At 34.6% G+C, this 20,222-nt stretch overlaps 1 protein-coding gene across 2 annotated transcripts in view; it reads right to left on the bottom strand.

Annotated features, from left to right (window-relative positions):
• Positions 1-2,972: 2,972 nt before the first annotated feature.
• The window catches only part of LOC125670188 (nuclear pore complex protein Nup155-like), a 29,952-nt gene continuing 12,702 nt past the window's right edge, over positions 2,973-20,222 (bottom strand). For both annotated transcript variants that reach the window (XM_048905213.2, XM_048905214.2), the window contains exons 19-36: positions 18,313-18,379; positions 17,639-17,748; positions 17,281-17,354; positions 14,207-14,340; positions 14,013-14,078; positions 13,706-13,837; positions 13,527-13,604; positions 12,040-12,236; positions 11,619-11,769; positions 11,391-11,495; positions 10,310-10,464; positions 8,863-8,992; positions 6,911-7,024; positions 6,650-6,770; positions 6,379-6,489; positions 5,407-5,543; positions 3,965-4,071; positions 2,973-3,627 (exon numbers count right to left, since the gene is read on the bottom strand). In XM_048905213.2, coding sequence (XP_048761170.2) covers positions 3,492-3,627; positions 3,965-4,071; positions 5,407-5,543; positions 6,379-6,489; positions 6,650-6,770; positions 6,911-7,024; positions 8,863-8,992; positions 10,310-10,464; positions 11,391-11,495; positions 11,619-11,769; positions 12,040-12,236; positions 13,527-13,604; positions 13,706-13,837; positions 14,013-14,078; positions 14,207-14,340; positions 17,281-17,354; positions 17,639-17,748; positions 18,313-18,379 — 2,125 coding nt within the window. In that variant the 3' untranslated portion in view covers positions 2,973-3,491. The remainder of the gene's footprint in view (positions 3,628-3,964; positions 4,072-5,406; positions 5,544-6,378; positions 6,490-6,649; positions 6,771-6,910; positions 7,025-8,862; positions 8,993-10,309; positions 10,465-11,390; positions 11,496-11,618; positions 11,770-12,039; positions 12,237-13,526; positions 13,605-13,705; positions 13,838-14,012; positions 14,079-14,206; positions 14,341-17,280; positions 17,355-17,638; positions 17,749-18,312; positions 18,380-20,222) is intronic.

Genomic DNA, 20,222 nt, shown 5'->3' with positions numbered 1-20,222 from the left:
TTAAATAGTTCAGAAGATATTGAATAGGTCATTTTTTTTAAAAGTAGGTCAAACTCCAAGGCGAAGATGACAAGGTCATTATGACATGCAAGGCCTTACCATAAGGATTCTTTATTTAAATTATGAAAGCCCTACCTTAAATAGTTCAGAAGATATTGAATAGGTAAAGATTTCTTTCAAGTAGGTCAAACTCCCAAGGTCAAGATGTTTTAACTTTGGTACCAAAGAAAAGATAATTTCAAATGAAATATGAAAGCACCATCACTTAACACTTTTGAGCAAGGTTAAAGTTTCAGACAGACAAGACAAAATATGCCCTTGACTTTAGTCGCTGGGGCATAAAAAAAAAAATTAAATCCACATAACTTGCAAACATTTGCATTTGATTCAGTGTGGACCTGCTACTTATGAAAAGAATTTGCTTTAACAACTGTTTAATTAAATTCCTGAATATTCCCATTTAAAACATTGATCTTCTATTGTGGCCCACCCTACTCCTGGGGTCCATGCTTTAAATAAACTTGAATCTACTCTATGTCAAGAGTATATTTCCACTTTTCTGGCCTAGTTCAAATGACCATAACGGGTATTTTTGCCTTTTTTATGCCCCCCTTCAAAGAAGAGGGGCATATTGCTTTGCACCTGTTGGTTGGTAGACCACATGTTGTCTGCTCAATATCTTGAGAACCATTCACTTGATGGTAACGATATTTCATATTTGGGTTGGTTATAAGTAGAAGAGGACCCTTATTGGTTTTTCAGGTCAAAGGTCAATCTACTCTGGACATAGGAAGACATTGTCCTCTCAATGTTTTGAGAACTCTCTGCTTGACAGACATCAAACTTGGTACACTGGTAAATCCTAAGGAGTAGATGACCCCTATTGATTTTGAGGTCACATGGTCAAAGGTGAAACTGGGTATAGGAATATACTGACCACTCAATGTCTAGAGAACCCTTTGCTTTGTAGACATCAAACTTGGTACACTGGTACATCTTCAGGAGAAGATGATCCCTATTGATTTTGAGGGCACAAGGTCAAACTGGACATAGTAATATATTGTTTCCTATATTCTAAGAATTGCTTGATTGAAACCAAACTTGGTACACTGGTACAGCATAAGGAGTAGATGGCCCCTATTGATTTTTAAGGTCACATGATCAATCCACTCTTGACATAGGAAGATATTGTCTATCAATTAAATGGCGCATGTGTATAACCCTTTTCAATTTTGCACCATGGGGGGCATACATGTTTTACAAACATTTCTTGTTTTTTATTATCTCTCCTTTGAAGGGCATGGCCCTTCTTTATTTAAACAGACTTTAATCCCCTTCATCAAAGGATGATTTGTTCCAAGTTTGATTGAAATTGGCCTTGTGGTTCTGGAATAACAACAGTTAACAATAGACGCCATACAAATTGTGATAAGAAAAAACTCACGTGAGCCTTCAGCTCAGGTGAGTTACAAATTGTGGAAATGTTATTTTTTCTTGCATTATACACTTACCATCTGCCATTGATGTTATGAGTCAACCATTGCAGAGAGATGATATACACACATGGATTAAAAAAATTAATTTTTGTACTTTAATAGAGGGTTCTTTACTCTGTATAACTACATGCACAACTTATCAGCGTCATGCCCAGAAGTAGAGAAGATTTTTAAAGATTGTAGTGCATTGTATTTCATCAAAAGCGCAGCAATGATGAAATTACAAGTTTCGTTCACCTAGGGAGCCTACGTCAAAAATGCCACATGTCTGTTTCTGTGGAAACTGGTTGTGTGTAAAATATAAATGTAAACAACTGACACATAATAACGGATTCAGGTGGCATAAAATCTATAAAAATACACACACACACCCAAATGCAGAGGTAGCAAGATGCTTTCAGTGAAATTCCATCCTATAAATCTAAAAATCTTCGCTGCATCCTGACAAAGAACCCATAATCATCAATCCAGTTCCTGTCCACCACCGTCTCTCATTATGGAATGATATTCATATTGGTTTGTTTTGAAATCGGTGTAAATGATGAGAATTTTTATAATAATGATAATGTCCTTTATTTATTTTTTAAGGTTTTAAGTCATGTTTTGTATACACTTCCACTGATCCAATTTCATGATTACATGATAAAAAGGCATTAAGGTATGACTGATAATCAATAAAAGGAGACCAATAGGCCACATTGCTCACCTGGGCAATTGTATTTTCCCCTTGTCAAACGTCAAATTATGGCCCTAACCTGGCATGGTGTAAATAAAGGACTCTTGTATATCACTACAAATGACATATTGTAATCTTGGGGATCTTAAGAATTTCCTATACAAAACATTGGACTAATACTGTAGTCCTCCTCTGACCCAAAGGATCAGGGTATCTATATATCCACAAAAATCCCCTCTTGTAGTCCCTCAAAGACCTTAGGGTTATTATGTGAGCACACATACTGCAAATCAAAATTACACGAGAATGTGTCTGTAGTATTCTGACAGTTTTACCCTGGCTCTTTAAAAGAATTATCCTCGAAAGATTTTTTTTAAAGAAATTTCCTACATAGTCCTATGTAAAACTTTAACCCCTTTTGTGACCCCACCAAGACCTGTGAAAAACCTTGAATTTAGATTACATAAGGATGTTTATATATCAGTTTAACATATAGCACCCTTGTGGCTCTTGAGATTTCTAAATCATTCAAAATTTTAACCCTCACTGTGGCTCCACCCTAAATCCAAATTTCATTGTATGAAGAAACTTGAATATTCATTATGTATTGTAAGAAAGCTTTTATGAAAGTTTTAGCTTTATTTGCCCAGTGGTTTTTGAGAAGAAGTTTTTAAACACCCACCCCTTTAACAGTTATACTATTTCTTAATCAATGCAAAAATTTTCTCGCATGCAGATAAGAGTTGGTTTACAGTCCTCCTTATGTATAAATATATCTGTCTACGCAAGAGATACAATAATTCATGTTAAAATCCAGATTTATTTCACATTAATATGACACATCTTCTCACAATAACAATCTGGCACTTTCACTGTCTCTACAATATTCTGTTCATTTCCTTGTATATAAATGTTACAAAGCAGCATGCATATTGATCATCTGCCACTGCATGTCCACATACACCAGTATAACAAGAGAAGAATGATGTTAAAGCACTACCATTCTTCTTTTTATATGCATGTTTGCATACTGGTAACTTGATACAAAATACCTGTACATCATTAATTAAATACAGACACATCAAAAATGCTTTAATTTGAAATTTGTTCCATTCAAAAATAATTTATAGATGAATTAAAACTACATATTCAAGTACATAGTACAATATATTCTGACTGCTCCATTGAAATGACAATTTTATGTACTTCATGTATATTCCAAGTTTGTAATTATACACAGTTGGAATCCGAACTCCTGTACCAGAAGTCTGTAGTTTCTGTGCACAAGTTTGGTATCAATAGTCTGCACATGTTTGGTGTCAGAACCTCTCTAACTGGGCCTGCAGACGTTTGAAGTGACTAACTACAGAAGACTGTTGTGGCGTATTCATCATGGTCTGCAGTTCCACCAGGTAGTTAGACACAGAATCTAAACACAGAGTTGTGAAGGAACGTCTACAAAAGAGAGCACAAGTAAAGCATCAAAGATGCTCCGAGGCAAATGTTGATACATTGTCTGTTAACAGTTGCATTATGAACAGTCCACGAGCCTAGTAATGCTTTTCTGGGTAAATTTTCACAATTGGTCTGTACAGTTTTACATGTACCAATGAAGAAAAGGTCAAATTCATAGTCACAAGTTCAAGAATTGTTGTAGCATTCTTATGTCATTTATTAGAAGAGCATGAAATATGGAAGTCCTCCAAAATCTCAAAACTATCTTTCTTTACAACATAGTATTCAGATTTTACATCATCATTATCATTTATTCACCATATCAAACTGATCTTACCTTTCAAAAGCTGGGATAATGGTGCGATTTTCACAAATGTGTGACAACAAATCATGAAGAACTTCTAATAATCTCAATGGCTTCTGGACTTGTTGCCAATATGGATCCTGTAGAACAATGTTTTATTCTAATAGATACAAACTACAGAAATTTTTGTGAGAGAATTTTTTCTTCTCCATTTCACATAATCCTTGCAAATAACATTGTACAGCATTAAAAGTAGACCTCATTCTTTAAAGCCTTTAAGAATTATGCAATATTTCAATTTATGCATACATGTATCTACAGTCAACTCAATGTTTAGAATTGTCCATTGAATGTTTTCAAATCTATGAATGAGGGTTGTCTGTACAGTTCATCAACAAGTGTATTTTACATCAAAGCAACTCTTAAAGACTTGCAACATTGACCAGTAAAAATACTGAAGAAGAGTTGTCGGAAGACAACATAGCTTGCTAGGAAGCATGACTTTATTTAACCCATCCCCTTTACTTCAAAAGGTTAACGTTTTTGGAAAAGTAGGTCAAAGTCCAAGGTCACTGGGTCAAAAGTTTTGATACCATATAATTTTGAAAAGTATGCCAAAGTCCAAGCTCAATAGTTCTGGTACCAAAAGAAATGTCTTGTAATGAAGCATCTATATTTCAAATATCAAAGCCTTATCCCCCTTGCTTCAAAAGATATATCCCAAATTAAAGTTTTTGAAAAGTAACTTAAAGTTCAAGGCCAAGGTTATTAGGTCAATTGTCTTGGTACCAAAAGAAAGGTCTCTTCATGAAGCATCTGTATATAAAATATCAAAACCCTATCCCCCTTGGTTCAAAAGATATATTCCAGGTTAACATTTTTGAAAAGTAGCTCAAAGTTCAAAGCCAAGGTTATTAGGTCAATTGTCTAGGTACCAAAACAAACGTTTCTCCATGAGGCATCTATATGCAAAATATCAAAGCCCTATCTGGTTTTGTTCAAAACATAACCCAGGTTAGTTTTTGAGAAGTAGGTCAAAGTTCAAGGTCATTAGGTCAAACATCTTGGTTCAGAAATGAAAGTAGAATGTAAATATAACAAATAAATTTCCTATTTAGAAATGCTGGCATACTTTTCATAAAGTGCAAATGTGCTTTATGAAGTATTCAAGGATTGCAGACAATTGGTAAATGATCTACTAAATACATTAAAACACACTTATAGTGACATGCTGGGGTCACACAATATTGGTTTGTTATTATATCTAATGAGTTCACAATACATTTTAAAACTACTGGGAATGAAAATTACTTCACTGTAAGCATGAATGTGTTCACTGTCACAGTGTTTTCCTGTACATATAAAATGCACACAACAATGTTTATCAAGACCTGTCAATTTGTTTAAAGGAAACGAGGCCAATCCATGAATTTTATGGACAATCCTTGTAGAATGAGAGCAGATGTCATACTCACCCTTGATTTAAACAATCGGTCATAAATTTCAAGCAATTTCGCAGGCGGTACACCAATGTCCAACATGAGAAGAAATGTCCACTTTGTGTTCAAACTTAGATCACAGCTCCTTTGTTCCAGATACTTCACAATAAAAGCTAGAAAGATATACAGTGTGACAGCTTAAACGATCAAAATCACCCAACAGGAACTAAAACTGTCCTGTAGGACTAATATTGTAGGTGAGCAAGTGGATGATGGTGAATATTTCATTGGTATTTAGGTATCATGAACCCAAGTGAAAAGGGAAGCCACTTGTAGTTGGACTTTTAATCTTAACCAGCCCCTTCCATAAAACCTACATGTATGTAAAATTTCAAACCATCCCTCCAAAAATTCTATACACAACCCCAAACCATCCACATTTGAAAACAATGAATATATGAACAAAAAGAATATGGTGTTTACAAGATTATCAATTACTAGAGGAAGTGCCAGACTGGAAAAATGCCAATGATGGAAAGTTCCTGGATTGTAAATAAAAGGTAGCTGGTCTTCATTGTCTAAGAGGGACATGACATCAGTTGTCAAACTGAATACACCCTCTGCACGGAGACGGTATATTTTCATGTACCGGTACAAGTAATACAGCTGTACTTTAAATCCCTATTTTAGCCCTACCCTTACCCAAGGTCCATGATTTTATCAAATATGAATCTGCACTACATCGTAATGCTTGCATATTAATACAACTAATCATGGTAATATAATTTTTTTTTTTTTTTTTTTTTTTTACATGCATGTGCATTCACGTGTAAAATTTTGATCCCCTATTATGGCCTCACTCCACCCTACCTCCTGGAACTAGGAATCAAACAAATCTGAATCTGCACTATCTGTGGATGATTGTATATAATCATGGTCCTGTTGTTCTTGAGAAGATTTTCAAATTGGAAGTACTGAATATACTAAGTGTGTATGTCAAATGTTTACCTATAGGGAAGTATCGGTCCGACTTAATGTACAGTCTTCCAATCGGCAACAGCTTGTTCTGCAGATTGGTTATTCTCGAATTGGGATTCATATTAGTTGTTGCTTCAATTTCTACAATAAGAAAACACTTCTCCTACAGACTTCAAAGTAATTTCTTATAAACTCACTCAACAATTAACTTTCTACATACATGTATGTATTTGACTTTTTTCTGTTTTCTGAAAAGGAGAACTTTCAAAATATCAAAATGCTTAAAATCTACGATGTTCACCTTTATCTATAATGCTCTGCCAAAGGTTTTCAATTAGAGCTCCGTCATACAATCCCGCACAATGGACAATGGCCAGTTTACATTCTGAGAGGTCAAATCTGTCTGCGAACTCCTCATATAGCTATTGAAATGCACAAAATATATTGTATATCATATGATAAAACAATTTTCATTTTGTGAATTACAGAATAGAAATGTCTAGTAAACGCTGTCAGAAGATTCTTTCAAGTAAACATACAGGAACATGTGCTATAAACAAACCCTGGTGAGGTCCATGAGTTCCGAGTCCAGGCTCGTGAGAGCGTACTGAACATCCAGAATGTTGCTGGGTAATTTACTGAGGGATCTCTGAACCTGAAGCTGGAGGCGAGCAACCTGAAATAACAATGTACAGGGCAATTTAAAATCACTTCAATATACATTTTGTACATGTAACTTGCTTATAATTTGTATATATGTACAGTGTATTTTTTTATCAACTAACCTACATTCAATTTGTAAGAACAAAATCTCATGCAAGAAAATCTTACAAAAGAAAACTTAAAGGACACAACGCATGTTTCTAAACTTTTTCATTTTTTCAGCAAAATTAACTCTTTTTATGCCTAAAACTACTTTAAATGTGTTTTAAATGAAATATTTTGCGTAGTTTTCGAGTTTGAAAGCGATGAAATTCAAATCTTGCGATATGCATATTTTCTTTCGCTAGTTTACGCGCCATTTTGTGTGATGTCATATGCGCCCTCGGGTTTGAAAACATCTATTAGCCATTTCATAAACAGATTAGATTTAATCGACAAAAAACCAATTGTCACGTTAACGGCTTGTAAATAATAATGCATTAAGATGTTTTGTACCGTGCTCGAGTGTACTAGTTGTCGGTAGAAAGGATTTAGACTGAGTATTTTTCAATTTTTTGAAGGAAGGTACGAGAAAAAAGGCGTGGATAATTTTTTTGTTGGAGCAAGAACTTTACCTTAAAAAACACACCCAGTCACCTTTTCAAACATCGCTTGGACAGAGACCCTGATAAACTGCGAGAAAATGGATATATCGAAGCTATAAGCACTGGTAGGCCTATAGCATACATTCTGATTTGCTCTTCAAATTCAATACACACTCGGATCAACTGACCTTCACCTTGTAACAACATACATGTATATTGACGATACAATGTAACTTCTACCAACTGGTAGATTTACAACAACAAAAAATAAAGATACAAAATAATTGAACTTTTAATTATACAAATAATAGAATATTGTATTTCCTAACTTTAAATTGAATTATAAAATTATTTCTTTATTGAACTCGTAGCATCTTGAGTGCGTCAGTAGGCTATAATGCCGTGCTCCCACTTCGTACTTCCTAAAGACGTGCAGATCACAATTCAAAAATAGTAATAGGATTGCTTTATCAAAATAAAATAATGTGATTACCACTTTAAATTTGAATATTTTTATTGATTTGTGTGTGTGTTGTCTTTTTCTTTCTTTCCGAAATGCACGCGTGCCAATAGCTTGGCATAGGGCCTAGTTGTCAACAATTTAACGTATCATAATTTGTCTAATCCAAAAATAAATAATGATTGCACTGTTTATTTCAGAAAAACAGCGCCAATTACAGATGTATAAAGGAATAACATCCCCAAAACAGTTTGTAGACAGCGACCCATATAAACATTATTTACTCACAATTTTGCCGATTTCATACACGCTTTACTCGCTATATTTGGGTATTTACATCGTTATATGTGTGCACTGGTGGCGAACAAATATAAAACTCGGACAATTTATCAACATCGATTTAAATGTTGCCCATGGTAAATGAATTAGGCCCCTAAAAGTTGAGTTTTTAATAATATCTCGCAGTACTTTCACAATCCGAAGGGCGCATGTGATGTCACTGTACCACGTGACTACCTACCTAATTAACTTGACTTTTTGAAATCGGGGCTTAGATTTAAGTCTGTATTGTGGTTAATTATCGCAAAATTTTGGCGAACGAACTATTAGAATTAATTACTATAAGCATAAAGAAGACAAAATGCATGTAATATTGTATACTTTGAAAACATGAGATGTGTCCTTTAATTCTAGTATAATTAATGACAGACCAAACACTCCAACACAAATTTAGCTTTTGACAGTTCTTGGTTGTTTTTATTTTTCTCTCAAGTGAATGACCTTTCCATTGTTTCAAGTACCACACACCTCCATTTTCTCCTCTAGTTCATGCAGGAACTCGCCCTCTACAGCAGAGCTTGTTCTCGTAGATGAACTCTTGGCACACATAATGGCTCTGGACAAGTATTCAATCCTCTGTTGCAGGTTCATGTCAGTCCTACAAAGAGGAACCACCAAGTTTCACCGAGATGCCTCATTTATACTAAGAACTGAATCTACTTCCAATGCATCACCAAGGCCCTAGCTGATAGGATTCAATTTCTAATCTATCCTACATCATGATGTAATTCAATTTCTAATCTATCCTACATCATGATATAATTCAATTTCTAATCTATCCTATATCATGATATGATTCAATATTTCTAATCTATCCTACATCATGATATGATTCAATATTTTAAATAATCTATCCTACATCATGATATGATTCAATATTTTAAATAATCTATACTACAATATGATATGATTCAATATTTCTAATCTATCCTACATCATGATATGATTAAATTTATAATCTACATCATGATATGATTCAATTCATAATCTATATTAAGCTATGATATGACCTATTCGTAATCTATCCTAAGTTATGGTCTATAATCTATACTATTAGCTATAATATGACCTAATTAATCAAGGCTATATGATTATCTATAATATATATTAGGCTATGATATGACCTATTTATAATCTATATACTGTACTACAAAACAAATACCTGCATAATAAGTTATTAAGAACTACATGTATACTATTCTCATCTTGACATATTGTACAGTCCATGGCTTTAACAAAACTGAATCTATATCATAACAGCTTTCAGTTTTTCGTGGGGGGTTTTCCCCCCTTTCTTATTCTGATGTTCTGTAGAGGTCAATTTTTAAATGACAAAAACCTTATCTTGTTGAATGACCTCACCTTAAAGTGCCATGTGGAAGTCTAAATCCCCTAATATTCAAGCATGCATTGAGAAATGTTTCTTGTAAACTGGACAATGCATGAAGTTAGAACAAATATAATGTGAACAAGAAAAGTTTTGTCACCATTTTCACCCTTATCCTAAATGAATTCAAAACTGAGAGCATAGATTTAACTTTTTCAAACAATGGAGAACTTCATGGTATCAAGAAACAACTTAGGACTAATTTAAACTTTAACAAAATCATTTTCCAAAGCACATGGGCAAAAATAATGTGAAGCAAAAATATGGTCAAAGGATGGATGTACAAATGTATATGTACATGTATAAAGGACAAACTTCATTCAAAAGTCAAGATGCATCCTTGGCTAGAACCCTTTTCCTCATTTCTTTAAAATTTGTTCCCAATATAATACACATAAATTGAGTTGCAAGTTAGAAATTCTGGTGCAAAAAATCATCAAGTTCTGGTAAATATCTTTGAAATTTTTCTTTCTTAATCTTCATTTCAGGTTTATATGCACTCAATTTGGACAGGCTTACGATTCTTACCCTAGTCTTTCAGAGAGCCTAGATAGAATTCTGGCGGCTGCTGAAAAGTTTCTACATTTCTCGTAGTGTTTCCACAACATGTCCAAAGCTCCTATGGCTTCTGATGGACAGGTGGCTTTCCTTTTTAAATATGGCTCGATGAACGGTGTTTGTACCTGTCAAATATTCATAAATATTTATATTTCCAATGCTTTTGATATTTTTACAAATTGTAAGGATATCCATTTCCTCCTGAATGCTCTACAGTTGTGAACAATGTGCATATGAGTCTTGATGAATATTAACTGTTGGGAATTTTTACAGAAAAGAAAGTAAAATGGAAAATATATATATATATAAAAAAAATATATATTTCAGTTTTGAAAATACATGAAGGTATGAACGGCAACACTTCAGCGGCATAATTTCCACAAAGCATTAACATCCTTCATGAAATATTCCAGCATGAAGTGTTGCAGTTCATATCTTTATGTATTTTCAAAAATGATTGATTGATTGGATATTGTTTAACATCCCTCTCGAGAATATTTCACTCATATGGAGACGTCACCATTGCCAGTGAAGGGCTGCAAAATTTAGGCCTATGCTCGGCGCTTACAGCCTTTGAGCAGGGAGGGATCTTTATCATGCCACACCTGCTGTGACACGGGACCTCAGTTTTTGCGGTCTCATCCGAAGGACCGCCCCATTTAGTCGCCTCTTACGACAAGCAAGGAGTAATGAGGACTTATTCTAACCCGGATCCCCACGGGACAATTATTTCTTGAACATACAGCTTCGTTATAAAGCAACAATATATGATACATGTAAACCAACTACATGTATTTTCCTGCTGACACAAAATAATTGTAAAGTTTTCTTTTTACTGTAAACCAACATTGTTATTTTGTTTTTGAATCTCCAATGTAAAATCCTTTTATAAAGATTAATATTTGCCACAGAGTCCACATTAATGAGATATCAATGAAGTTACAAGTTTATAACATAAGCTCTCCAGTTCTGGTCAGACAGTGGTGGACCTTGTGGATATTTTCCGCGCTTAATGGTGAATTACAATGTCTTCTAGACAGGGTACACCTACCTCTAATAACTTTTCTGTTAGGTTGGCATGGAAGAACCAGTCATACAAAGCAACATGAAACATCTCATCATCTGACTTCAGCGACATGCGGAAAACCTCCTCTTTCTGAAGGAAAAACGCACAAATTAAAGAAATTTTACAAGAAAAAGTTCGCAAAAAATCCACTGAAGAAAACATGTAAATGTAGTACACATCTGAAATACAAATCAACAGGAACAAAGAAATTACATGTTTCTCTGCATCATACGTGGTCATCCTATTTGGGTCCGGTTGAGGGGGTGGACCCGGAGATTTGGGAACACTGGGAGCGTGGGGATGGGAGACACTTGCTGATAATAAATAGGCTAGAGTGTCTGTGATACAGTTGTAACATTCCATCCTGATAAAAAACAAGGAATTTTTTCTTTATGTACATGCTCCAGCTTTATAAAATACATTGTACATTTCACATGACATGTCATGCCTCAAAGTCAAAGTACAGCAGTGAAATATAATGCAATATGTTACTTTTTAGGAATCAGGCAAAATTATCTATTGTGATGCAACATATCATTGACTATGAGAACAAACTGAGTACTCAAAATACACACATTTCACTCTTTTGTTTGACACCATATCAAAATAATATTGCCCAACCCGTTACACAAACCTGGACATATAACTTGTCATGCCCTGGATGTCGTCATGAGGTTCACCGCTTTTGTAGTAATGTAGGGCCAGATTCTGGGGATCCCTTTTCTTGGACAGGGCCAAACATAGGTCAACAATACCGGTGTAAAAGTGGACCACAGCTAACTGGTTACAGACCACATGCAGCTGGAGGGGCTGGGACACCTCTTTGTATAGCTGTGAACATCAACAGTTATCATACATCTGGACATAAGACACCTCTGTGTAAACACTGACAGTCATAATACATGTACATGTATCTACACACACCTCCTTGTGTAGCTGTAATCGATAGTAAACATAGACTGTCTTTATACATCTGTATTTTGACTCAAACTCTTTGTATCACCAAGTATCACAGATTTTCATACAAGAGGCCCACGGGCCTTATCAGACAAAGAAAATTAGTTAAAAGTGTCACTAGCTTCAAGGGCTGCAAAATTTAATATAATTTTTCTGTTCTGTTCATCTAAGCTCAACAGCAGTACAAAACAAGATGTGTTCATAAAAACAAATCCGCCAGTAATGCCCATATTGATGAAAGATTTTACATACTAGAATATGTCATATTAACACCATATGACTTTGTTATACCTCTATAAAACAGTTCCTATGTAACTCCTTACAAAACAAATTCAACATTTCGACTGTTCAGGCGACTGTTGGACCGGGAACTGTTAAAAAAGACTGTTGACCGATGACGCCATATGGCGCTAACTCGAGTTATCTTTTGGTGTCGTTTAAATAAAGAGAAATGGCAGATGCACGTTTTGCGACAGCAACGGAAGATGACATTTCAAATTTGGAACAGCAAGAATAAAAAAAAATACATGTTCATCTTTTTCTAGAATCAATTGTATTAAAATGAAGTTTAGGCCTTCTTATTTCTATTTTATTCTTGTGAAAGCTTTTATACGCAAGTCACATGATTCTTGGTCTGCTGATTTGTTTACGTAATGGCGATGTTCACTGATTTAACTGATGATGAAATACAGAATTTATTAGATGAAAAGCAGAACAGAATCACGAAAAATATGATTATGAATTAGGATATTGGATATGTTCTCTTTTAAATTAGTGGAATCGGTGATAAATGTACGCAATCACACTGTCCTGTTCAAAGTCGAAAAACCATGTGGATCTCGTAAAACAACCTAAGAAATGAAGGTGTATAACAAAACAGTTATTGACTGGGTCTTCGGACAACAGCTGTTTTGTTCGACCCTCGAACAGATCTGTTGCCCTCAGCCTACGGCTTCAGGCAACAGATCCGTTCTTGGGTCCAACAAAACAGCTGTTGTCCTCGAGCCCAGTCAATAACTGTATAATATTGGACCCACCCTAGAGTCAGAACCATGGGTTTGTGAAATTCACAATATCGGTACATCCCTTCATAATTCAAACATTGTTCACCGCAATACAGAAAGCATTACAAAGTAATTATCAAATTAAGGCTTTGATACTCACTTTTAGTGCTTCATTTAGCTGCGTCATCTTCTCGTTCTGATTTTTGTTGATTTTGGCAGCTTGCAAGAGCTCATTCGCCTGAAAAAGATAAAAATATTCAGTTTTAAACAGATCAATTCATTTGCACTATATACATACAAGTATTTCATGCTTGACAAATCAACTTATGCGTAACTAGCCTTTGAACATGTGGCATCATCTGAGCTGTACAGAGAGGGACAAACTTCTCGTAGTCTGCTACTGATGGCATCAATGGTGGCATTGTCATCCAGATAGCGAGTGATTAGACAGGTGATTAAAGAAGCACACATCTTCAATATCAAATACAGCAAAAATTAAACACATACACTATGTTCCAGTCTGAAGGTCAATGTTCCACAGTCTGAAGGTCAATGTTCCACAGTCTGAAGGTCAATGTTCCAGTCTGAAGGTCAATGTTCCACAAATCTGAAGGTCAATGTTTGGGCAACTAGTGACACACTGTACCTCTTTTCCTGCTGCATGAGTGGAAAGTTGTTTGAAACTCATACCCCTTAACTGATTTTGTTGATCCTGAAGAGAAAGATGTCCTGTGTAAGCTTTAAAATCATATTTTTGAACTTTTAAAATCTAATTCATACCTCAAATGCTCTATGTTTGTTTGTTATTTGTATTGGTTGTTGTTGTAAAGTCCAGATTACCTTAGAGAGAGTGGATACAATGATGTGGAGCTGGTGATCCACAAGGATTCTCCACAATCCTAGCACCTCCTCCACTCGTCGGATCAGTTCCTGGATGTGTTGCAAGGACACTTTTTCCATCTTTTGAGCTTCAGCTACAAGTAAAGGAAAATAATATACGTAAAATGCAATGCAGTTAATTTTTCAATCATTGCCACTCATTTCATCACCCTCTTCACTATACCACAACAACTGTCAAGAAAAGTTTTTCTGCTATGAAAATCTCCTGTTATAACACCAAATTTGCATAGGATACCACCATCCGGTTTTCAAAACAAATGTCCATATTAGGGTGTCAAATGTCTTGATCAGATATACTGCCAATGGCATGTGATCAGTGAAGCTTTTAATCAGTCGTCAACTTAGATCACCTCACCAATGAAATGCCACCAGTTGGCCCAATAGTCCAGGTAATTTCAAAGACTTGAACAAATGAGATAATTTTTTAATCAGGATTAATGTTATTTTCTGCTCACAGGTTAAATTTCAATTAAACATTGTCGCAAATGGAAAATCTTTCAATTTCAGAAGAAACAAATAAATGTGTGCATATTCATTTCACCAAGCAAAATATGCTTGGAAACCATAATGATATAGACTTCTGTGAAAGTCAGGATGATGAGGAGTTCAAGAAGTACTGTGTAGGGTTTTAGTTTTGCCAGGCTAAAATTTCGTGATTTTTATCATTTGCTATTTCACGGCAGTTTAAATTTCACAGACAAATCCTATTGACTACTTCATGTTTCATCTCCCTATTTCATGCTTACAAGAATTACCTCCATTACCTCTTATAAAATGTCGTTATTTATTCATACAAGTGTTCACCATTGTTGAGAATAAGAGTTTCCAAATAAATACTGTCACTTGTAATTATGAGTTATATTTGTGAATCACATTTGTTCATTTATGTTGCTTCTCATTTGGTTAAAATATTAGTGCACCCCTATCACCAGTTCTTCCTGATCTTCATATTATTGACAACCCTGAAGATGTGGACATCACAGCAATATGTAATGAATCCGTGGAAAAAAAGGACCCCCAAGAAAATGTGAATGGGAATAATACAAAACATATTCGCCTGAGAGACGATCAACAATAGTCAAATATGCCATTGATAAGAGGCCATCGAAACCTACACTTTTTACAGGAATACTACATAAATATATCAAGGAGAGCACCGTTAGGTGTATTGAGAAGTCTCTTTTGCGCAGTTCCTCTCCTAGAAAGGATTTAAGTCATGAACATTAACCCTGTGCATGTTCATTGAAATTGGGACAATACGATGATTCGATTTGTGAAGAATGAAATTGGGACAATACAAAATGTACACTACATGTGCTAAGATTACATGTGTCTGGATGTGTTGTTGATACACATATTGTAATGGCACGTGTGAGAGGAGAAGGGTTCATATTGGAAGCTGTGAGAGGGTTTCTTATTGAAAGTCATGTGCGAGGGGAATTCTTTTGTAAAAACTGATGGATGCTCCCCGAACTGCTCCAAATGAATGAACTACTTCATATGACAAATGACTTGTACAATGATCAATAACTGTTGAAATATTGTTGAAATGAAGGCTTTTTTGTCATATATAAGGTATATGTTGAGTAACCTTGACCTTTACAAAATGACTTTTGTGACCTTTGTCTGTAAGTCATTTGCCTATTACTTATTTGTGTGATATTATATACATGTATGATCAATACCTGTTCAAAAACAGTTGAAATAAGGAACTTTTTCCTTATATAAGGTACAGTATTTGAGTGACCTTGACCTTTCGAAAATGATCTTAGTCCATAAGTCCCTGTTCCAAGGAATATTTGTGATCAATTCTGATAAATTTCTGGTGAAAGTTCTAGAAGATATGAGCTCGGATGAATGTACAGACGACTATGCTCTCCCCCAAAATTTTCAGAGAGCATAAAAATACATATTTTGCAAGCTGTCGAATTTCTATCAAAACAAACTGATCTGATCAAAGGTGCATTTACAGTTGTGTGCACTGAGATGTGTAATTACATGTACTAGTACAGAATGCTAATGGTGATTAATTGCCACTCTGTTCAAACTTAATGTGGTTTTGTGTTTTAAAAACAGCAGAATGAAATTCTTTATAGATTATTAAATACATGGTGAATGTTCATAAAACTTAATACTTTGTCCATACCTTTGTTATGTACGGTACAATAAATTTCAGCAAGTATTTCTTAAATATTCAGTATTTAGTACAGTAAAGAGACAGGGCTAGAATCAATATAGTTACCTGAAGACACCCCAAAATACATGTACTATGGTACTTCCATGAACGGTTTTATTTTTGCGATCTTTACTGTAATCGCAAATATGGCAAAAATAAAACCCAATTGCATTAACTAGTCTTTTGTTCACAAGAATATATCTCAAATACCATTGTGATTGTGTATTGTTTAACGTCCCACTCGAGAATTTTTCGCTCATATGGAGATGTCACCATTGCCGCTGAAGGGCTGCAAAATATAGGCCTATGCTCGGCACTTATGGCCATTGAGCAGGGAGGGATCTTTAATGCCACACCTGCTGTGATACGGGGCCTCGATTTTTGCGGTCTCATCTGAAGGACCACCCCATTTAGTCATCATTATGACAAGCAAGGGGTTCTGAGGACCTATTCTAACCCAGATCCCCATGGGCTGAGATAAAACAAAACAAGTGTTTTACACATATCTAAATTGTAATGGTGATATATTTCATTCAATAGCAGATGCATTTTACTGTAGAATGAAATATTTTAACTTTCACGAATATGCATACCATTTTATTTTAAGGTGTTCAATAAATGAACAGCAAATAAATATTAAACGTGTATGATCCATTGCTACACTCTATATCGCCAAATTCATTAGACTGCCATATTTTCCAAATCACAAAAGGCAGCAGTTTAACAAGACTTTTCTGTGGGTGGATTCTGTGGTCGTACTATCTTTCTGTGGGTATTTGGATTTACATCTTTCTGTGGGTATTTGGATATACGCATGTTGAGTACAATTTATAATTACCTTGTAATTTTTTGCGACCTTGCTCATCCATGTGTCCCATCATGTGTGGAGAAAAAGGAACTTGTGACATCATGCTATAAAATCAAGAGAATAGTATTATAATCTAGCAAATTACTTCATATTTTCTCATGGCCTTATAACTGATTTGTGGAGTAGAGGTTTAATATATTCATAAAATTCAAAATCTGTATGAAAATATCTAAGAACAAATTTTTCATTTGGCAAATTAAATTATACTTCTGAATGGCATCATACATGTAACTGATATGTAATGCAACAAGGCTTCATCTTTTTTAAGAAGTCTGACATCTGCATGAAAATACTTGACTGTTCCTAACTATACAGTCACTTGTCGTACCCTTCTGATGGGCCGGTGTCAAACCTGGAATTAAATTCTACAAAGTCTGATAGTCCTCGGACATTTTCCAAAATCCTGTTCAGATCATCACCATTAATCCTGCTGGTAAGCTGAAACAAATCAATAATCAAAGTATTAAGAAGCAGCAATACAAAGACATATGTACATGTATCTGCCTAAAACAACCTCTTCTTTCTGTGGAGAAAAACTTTCTTAATTTTGAGGAAAATTTTTCAACATGTTTGTGCCGACTTGAATTTGTGGTTGTAAAGTTGTTTATTTTTTATTGTAGTTGTTTCTTTTCTATAAAGGATTTAAATTTGTTCATAGCCCAACCAACAAAAATAAACCACCAGGAACATTAACAAAGTTTTTCTCAATGTAAGTAGTATTCATAATAAACATGTGATTTGAAAGCATAATAACTTAACACACAAGAATGTTTCCTTTATGATGTCCAATTTACAATAAATATCTTTACGATCTTACATATTCAGATTTACAATAAATATCTTTACAATCTTATGTAGTCAGATTTACAATAAATATCTTTATGATCTTACGTATTCAGATTTACAATAAATATTTTTACGAACTTGCGTATTCAGATTTACAATAAATATTTTTACGAACTTACATATTCAGATTTACAATAAATATCTTTATGATCTTACGTAGTTTGTGATTCCTTGTGAGGACTGACGAGGATAATCCATAGTGACGTTGATCTCCCATATTGACCTATTTTCAAAATCAAATTAAGTTTACATTCTGTATACAGTAAAACATTCTTTGAGTGAAGAGCTGGGGATGATACATGATTTCCGATAAGGTCATAAATATGTTAATAAACTACAGGGAATAAAAATCACATCGCTGTAAGCATGACTTCATTATAAGTGTGTTTGCTGTGACTGTGTTTTACTGTAAACATGACTTCATTATAAGTGTGTTTGCTGTGACTGTTTTACTGTAAACATGACTTCATTATAAGTGTGTTTGCTGTAACCGTGTTTTACTGTAAGCATGACTTCATCATAAGTGTGTTTGCTGTGACTGTGTTTTACTGTAAACATGACTTCATTATAAGTGTGTTTGCTGTAACTGTGTTTTACTGTAAGCATGACTTCATCATAAGATTGTTTGCTGTAACTGTGTTTTACTGTAAGCATGACTTCATTATAAGTGTGTTTGCTGTAACCGTGTTTTACTGTAAGCATGACTTCATTATAAATGTGTTTGCTGTAACCATGTTTTACTGTAAACATGACTTCATTATAAGTGTGTTTGCTGTAATTGTGTTTTACTGTACATCTGAATCTGGATGCTCCGTTCAGTTCATCATTTCAACAGTAATAGTCTAGTCAATCTAGCAAATCACCTCAAAGTAATTGCAACAGAAACAAACTCAATGGAATTTGATAAACAAATGCGTGATTAACAACATACAAAAAATCGGACAAAATCGGACAATGGGAAATATTTCAAATTTAGACTTAAATGTTTTAGTAAACCATCGATATTTTGTGGTGTTTACGGCACGCCGTACACGTAAAGGGGAGTAACTTAACTGTGACAGTCATCGGAATAAAGTTATACACGACGATCTAAAGTGCATGTAATAAAAAACGCGATTAAACAGCTTAACAGTTGTATTAAAACGGTGATTTTAAGACCTTCTATATACATCCAATATTGCTCAGCATCTCATATTCTTTGCCGACTTCCATTCCCAGGGAACTTTCGCGAATAAAGCTTCAACATATTTTGTTTGACCCTCTATTGAATTAATTTTAATTATAAAGCACAATATTTACTTTAGAAGTTATGAATAATCAATTATAAATGAAATCTTAAAGAATTAGTGTCAATTTACAAGGGGGAATTACGGTTGTTAAAAAAAAAAAGTATGGAAAGCCATTCGGGTTAAAAGTTTCAGTTATTTTGTATCTTCATCATTTGAGCAAGCGTTTTGTATTAAAAACTTTTATAAAACTAAGTAAGTAAAGTATTTTTGCTTTTCTTTTTCAAATTCAGGTTTGGGGAGTCATTCATGGGTAATAATAATGATAATAAAACATTGATAATATAAATAATAAAAATCAATGTAAGTAAACACTTGCGCATAGTATCATGATTTGATGTAAAATCGAGTAGTTTCTATTTCTAATTAGTATTGGGCTCACGGCCTGCGGAACCACATCTCCTAGCAGCATGCGAACAGCGCACTAGACCGCCCGGCCATCTATTCAAGATAAAACTTGTTTTCGATGACAATGGAATTCTCGTCACGCTGGCACACGATCATTGAGAATGGAAATGGGATACAGTTATTTATCGTAAATTTTAGAGGATCATACAAAATGCACATTGTGTTTGAAATGTCTTTATATAAAGCACAGAAATAGCAACGAACTCTGAAATAAACACAACTGCCCTAAGGGACGAGATCAATGTCGGATGAAAATTTAAATTCAATTAGTTAGGGGGAGGGGAATAAAAACTCCCGTAAGTTTCTGTCATCCGACATCGATAACACTTTAGTGGAAAAAGGAAAAAGACAAGCGACTGTTGAATACCACAT

This window comes from Ostrea edulis, chromosome 4 (assembly GCF_947568905.1).
Source record: "Ostrea edulis chromosome 4, xbOstEdul1.1, whole genome shotgun sequence".
NCBI classification, from domain to species: Eukaryota; Metazoa; Mollusca; class Bivalvia; order Ostreida; family Ostreidae; genus Ostrea; species Ostrea edulis.
Note: the sequence above shows the minus strand (reverse complement) of the source record. Positions and strands in the feature narration are given on the sequence as shown.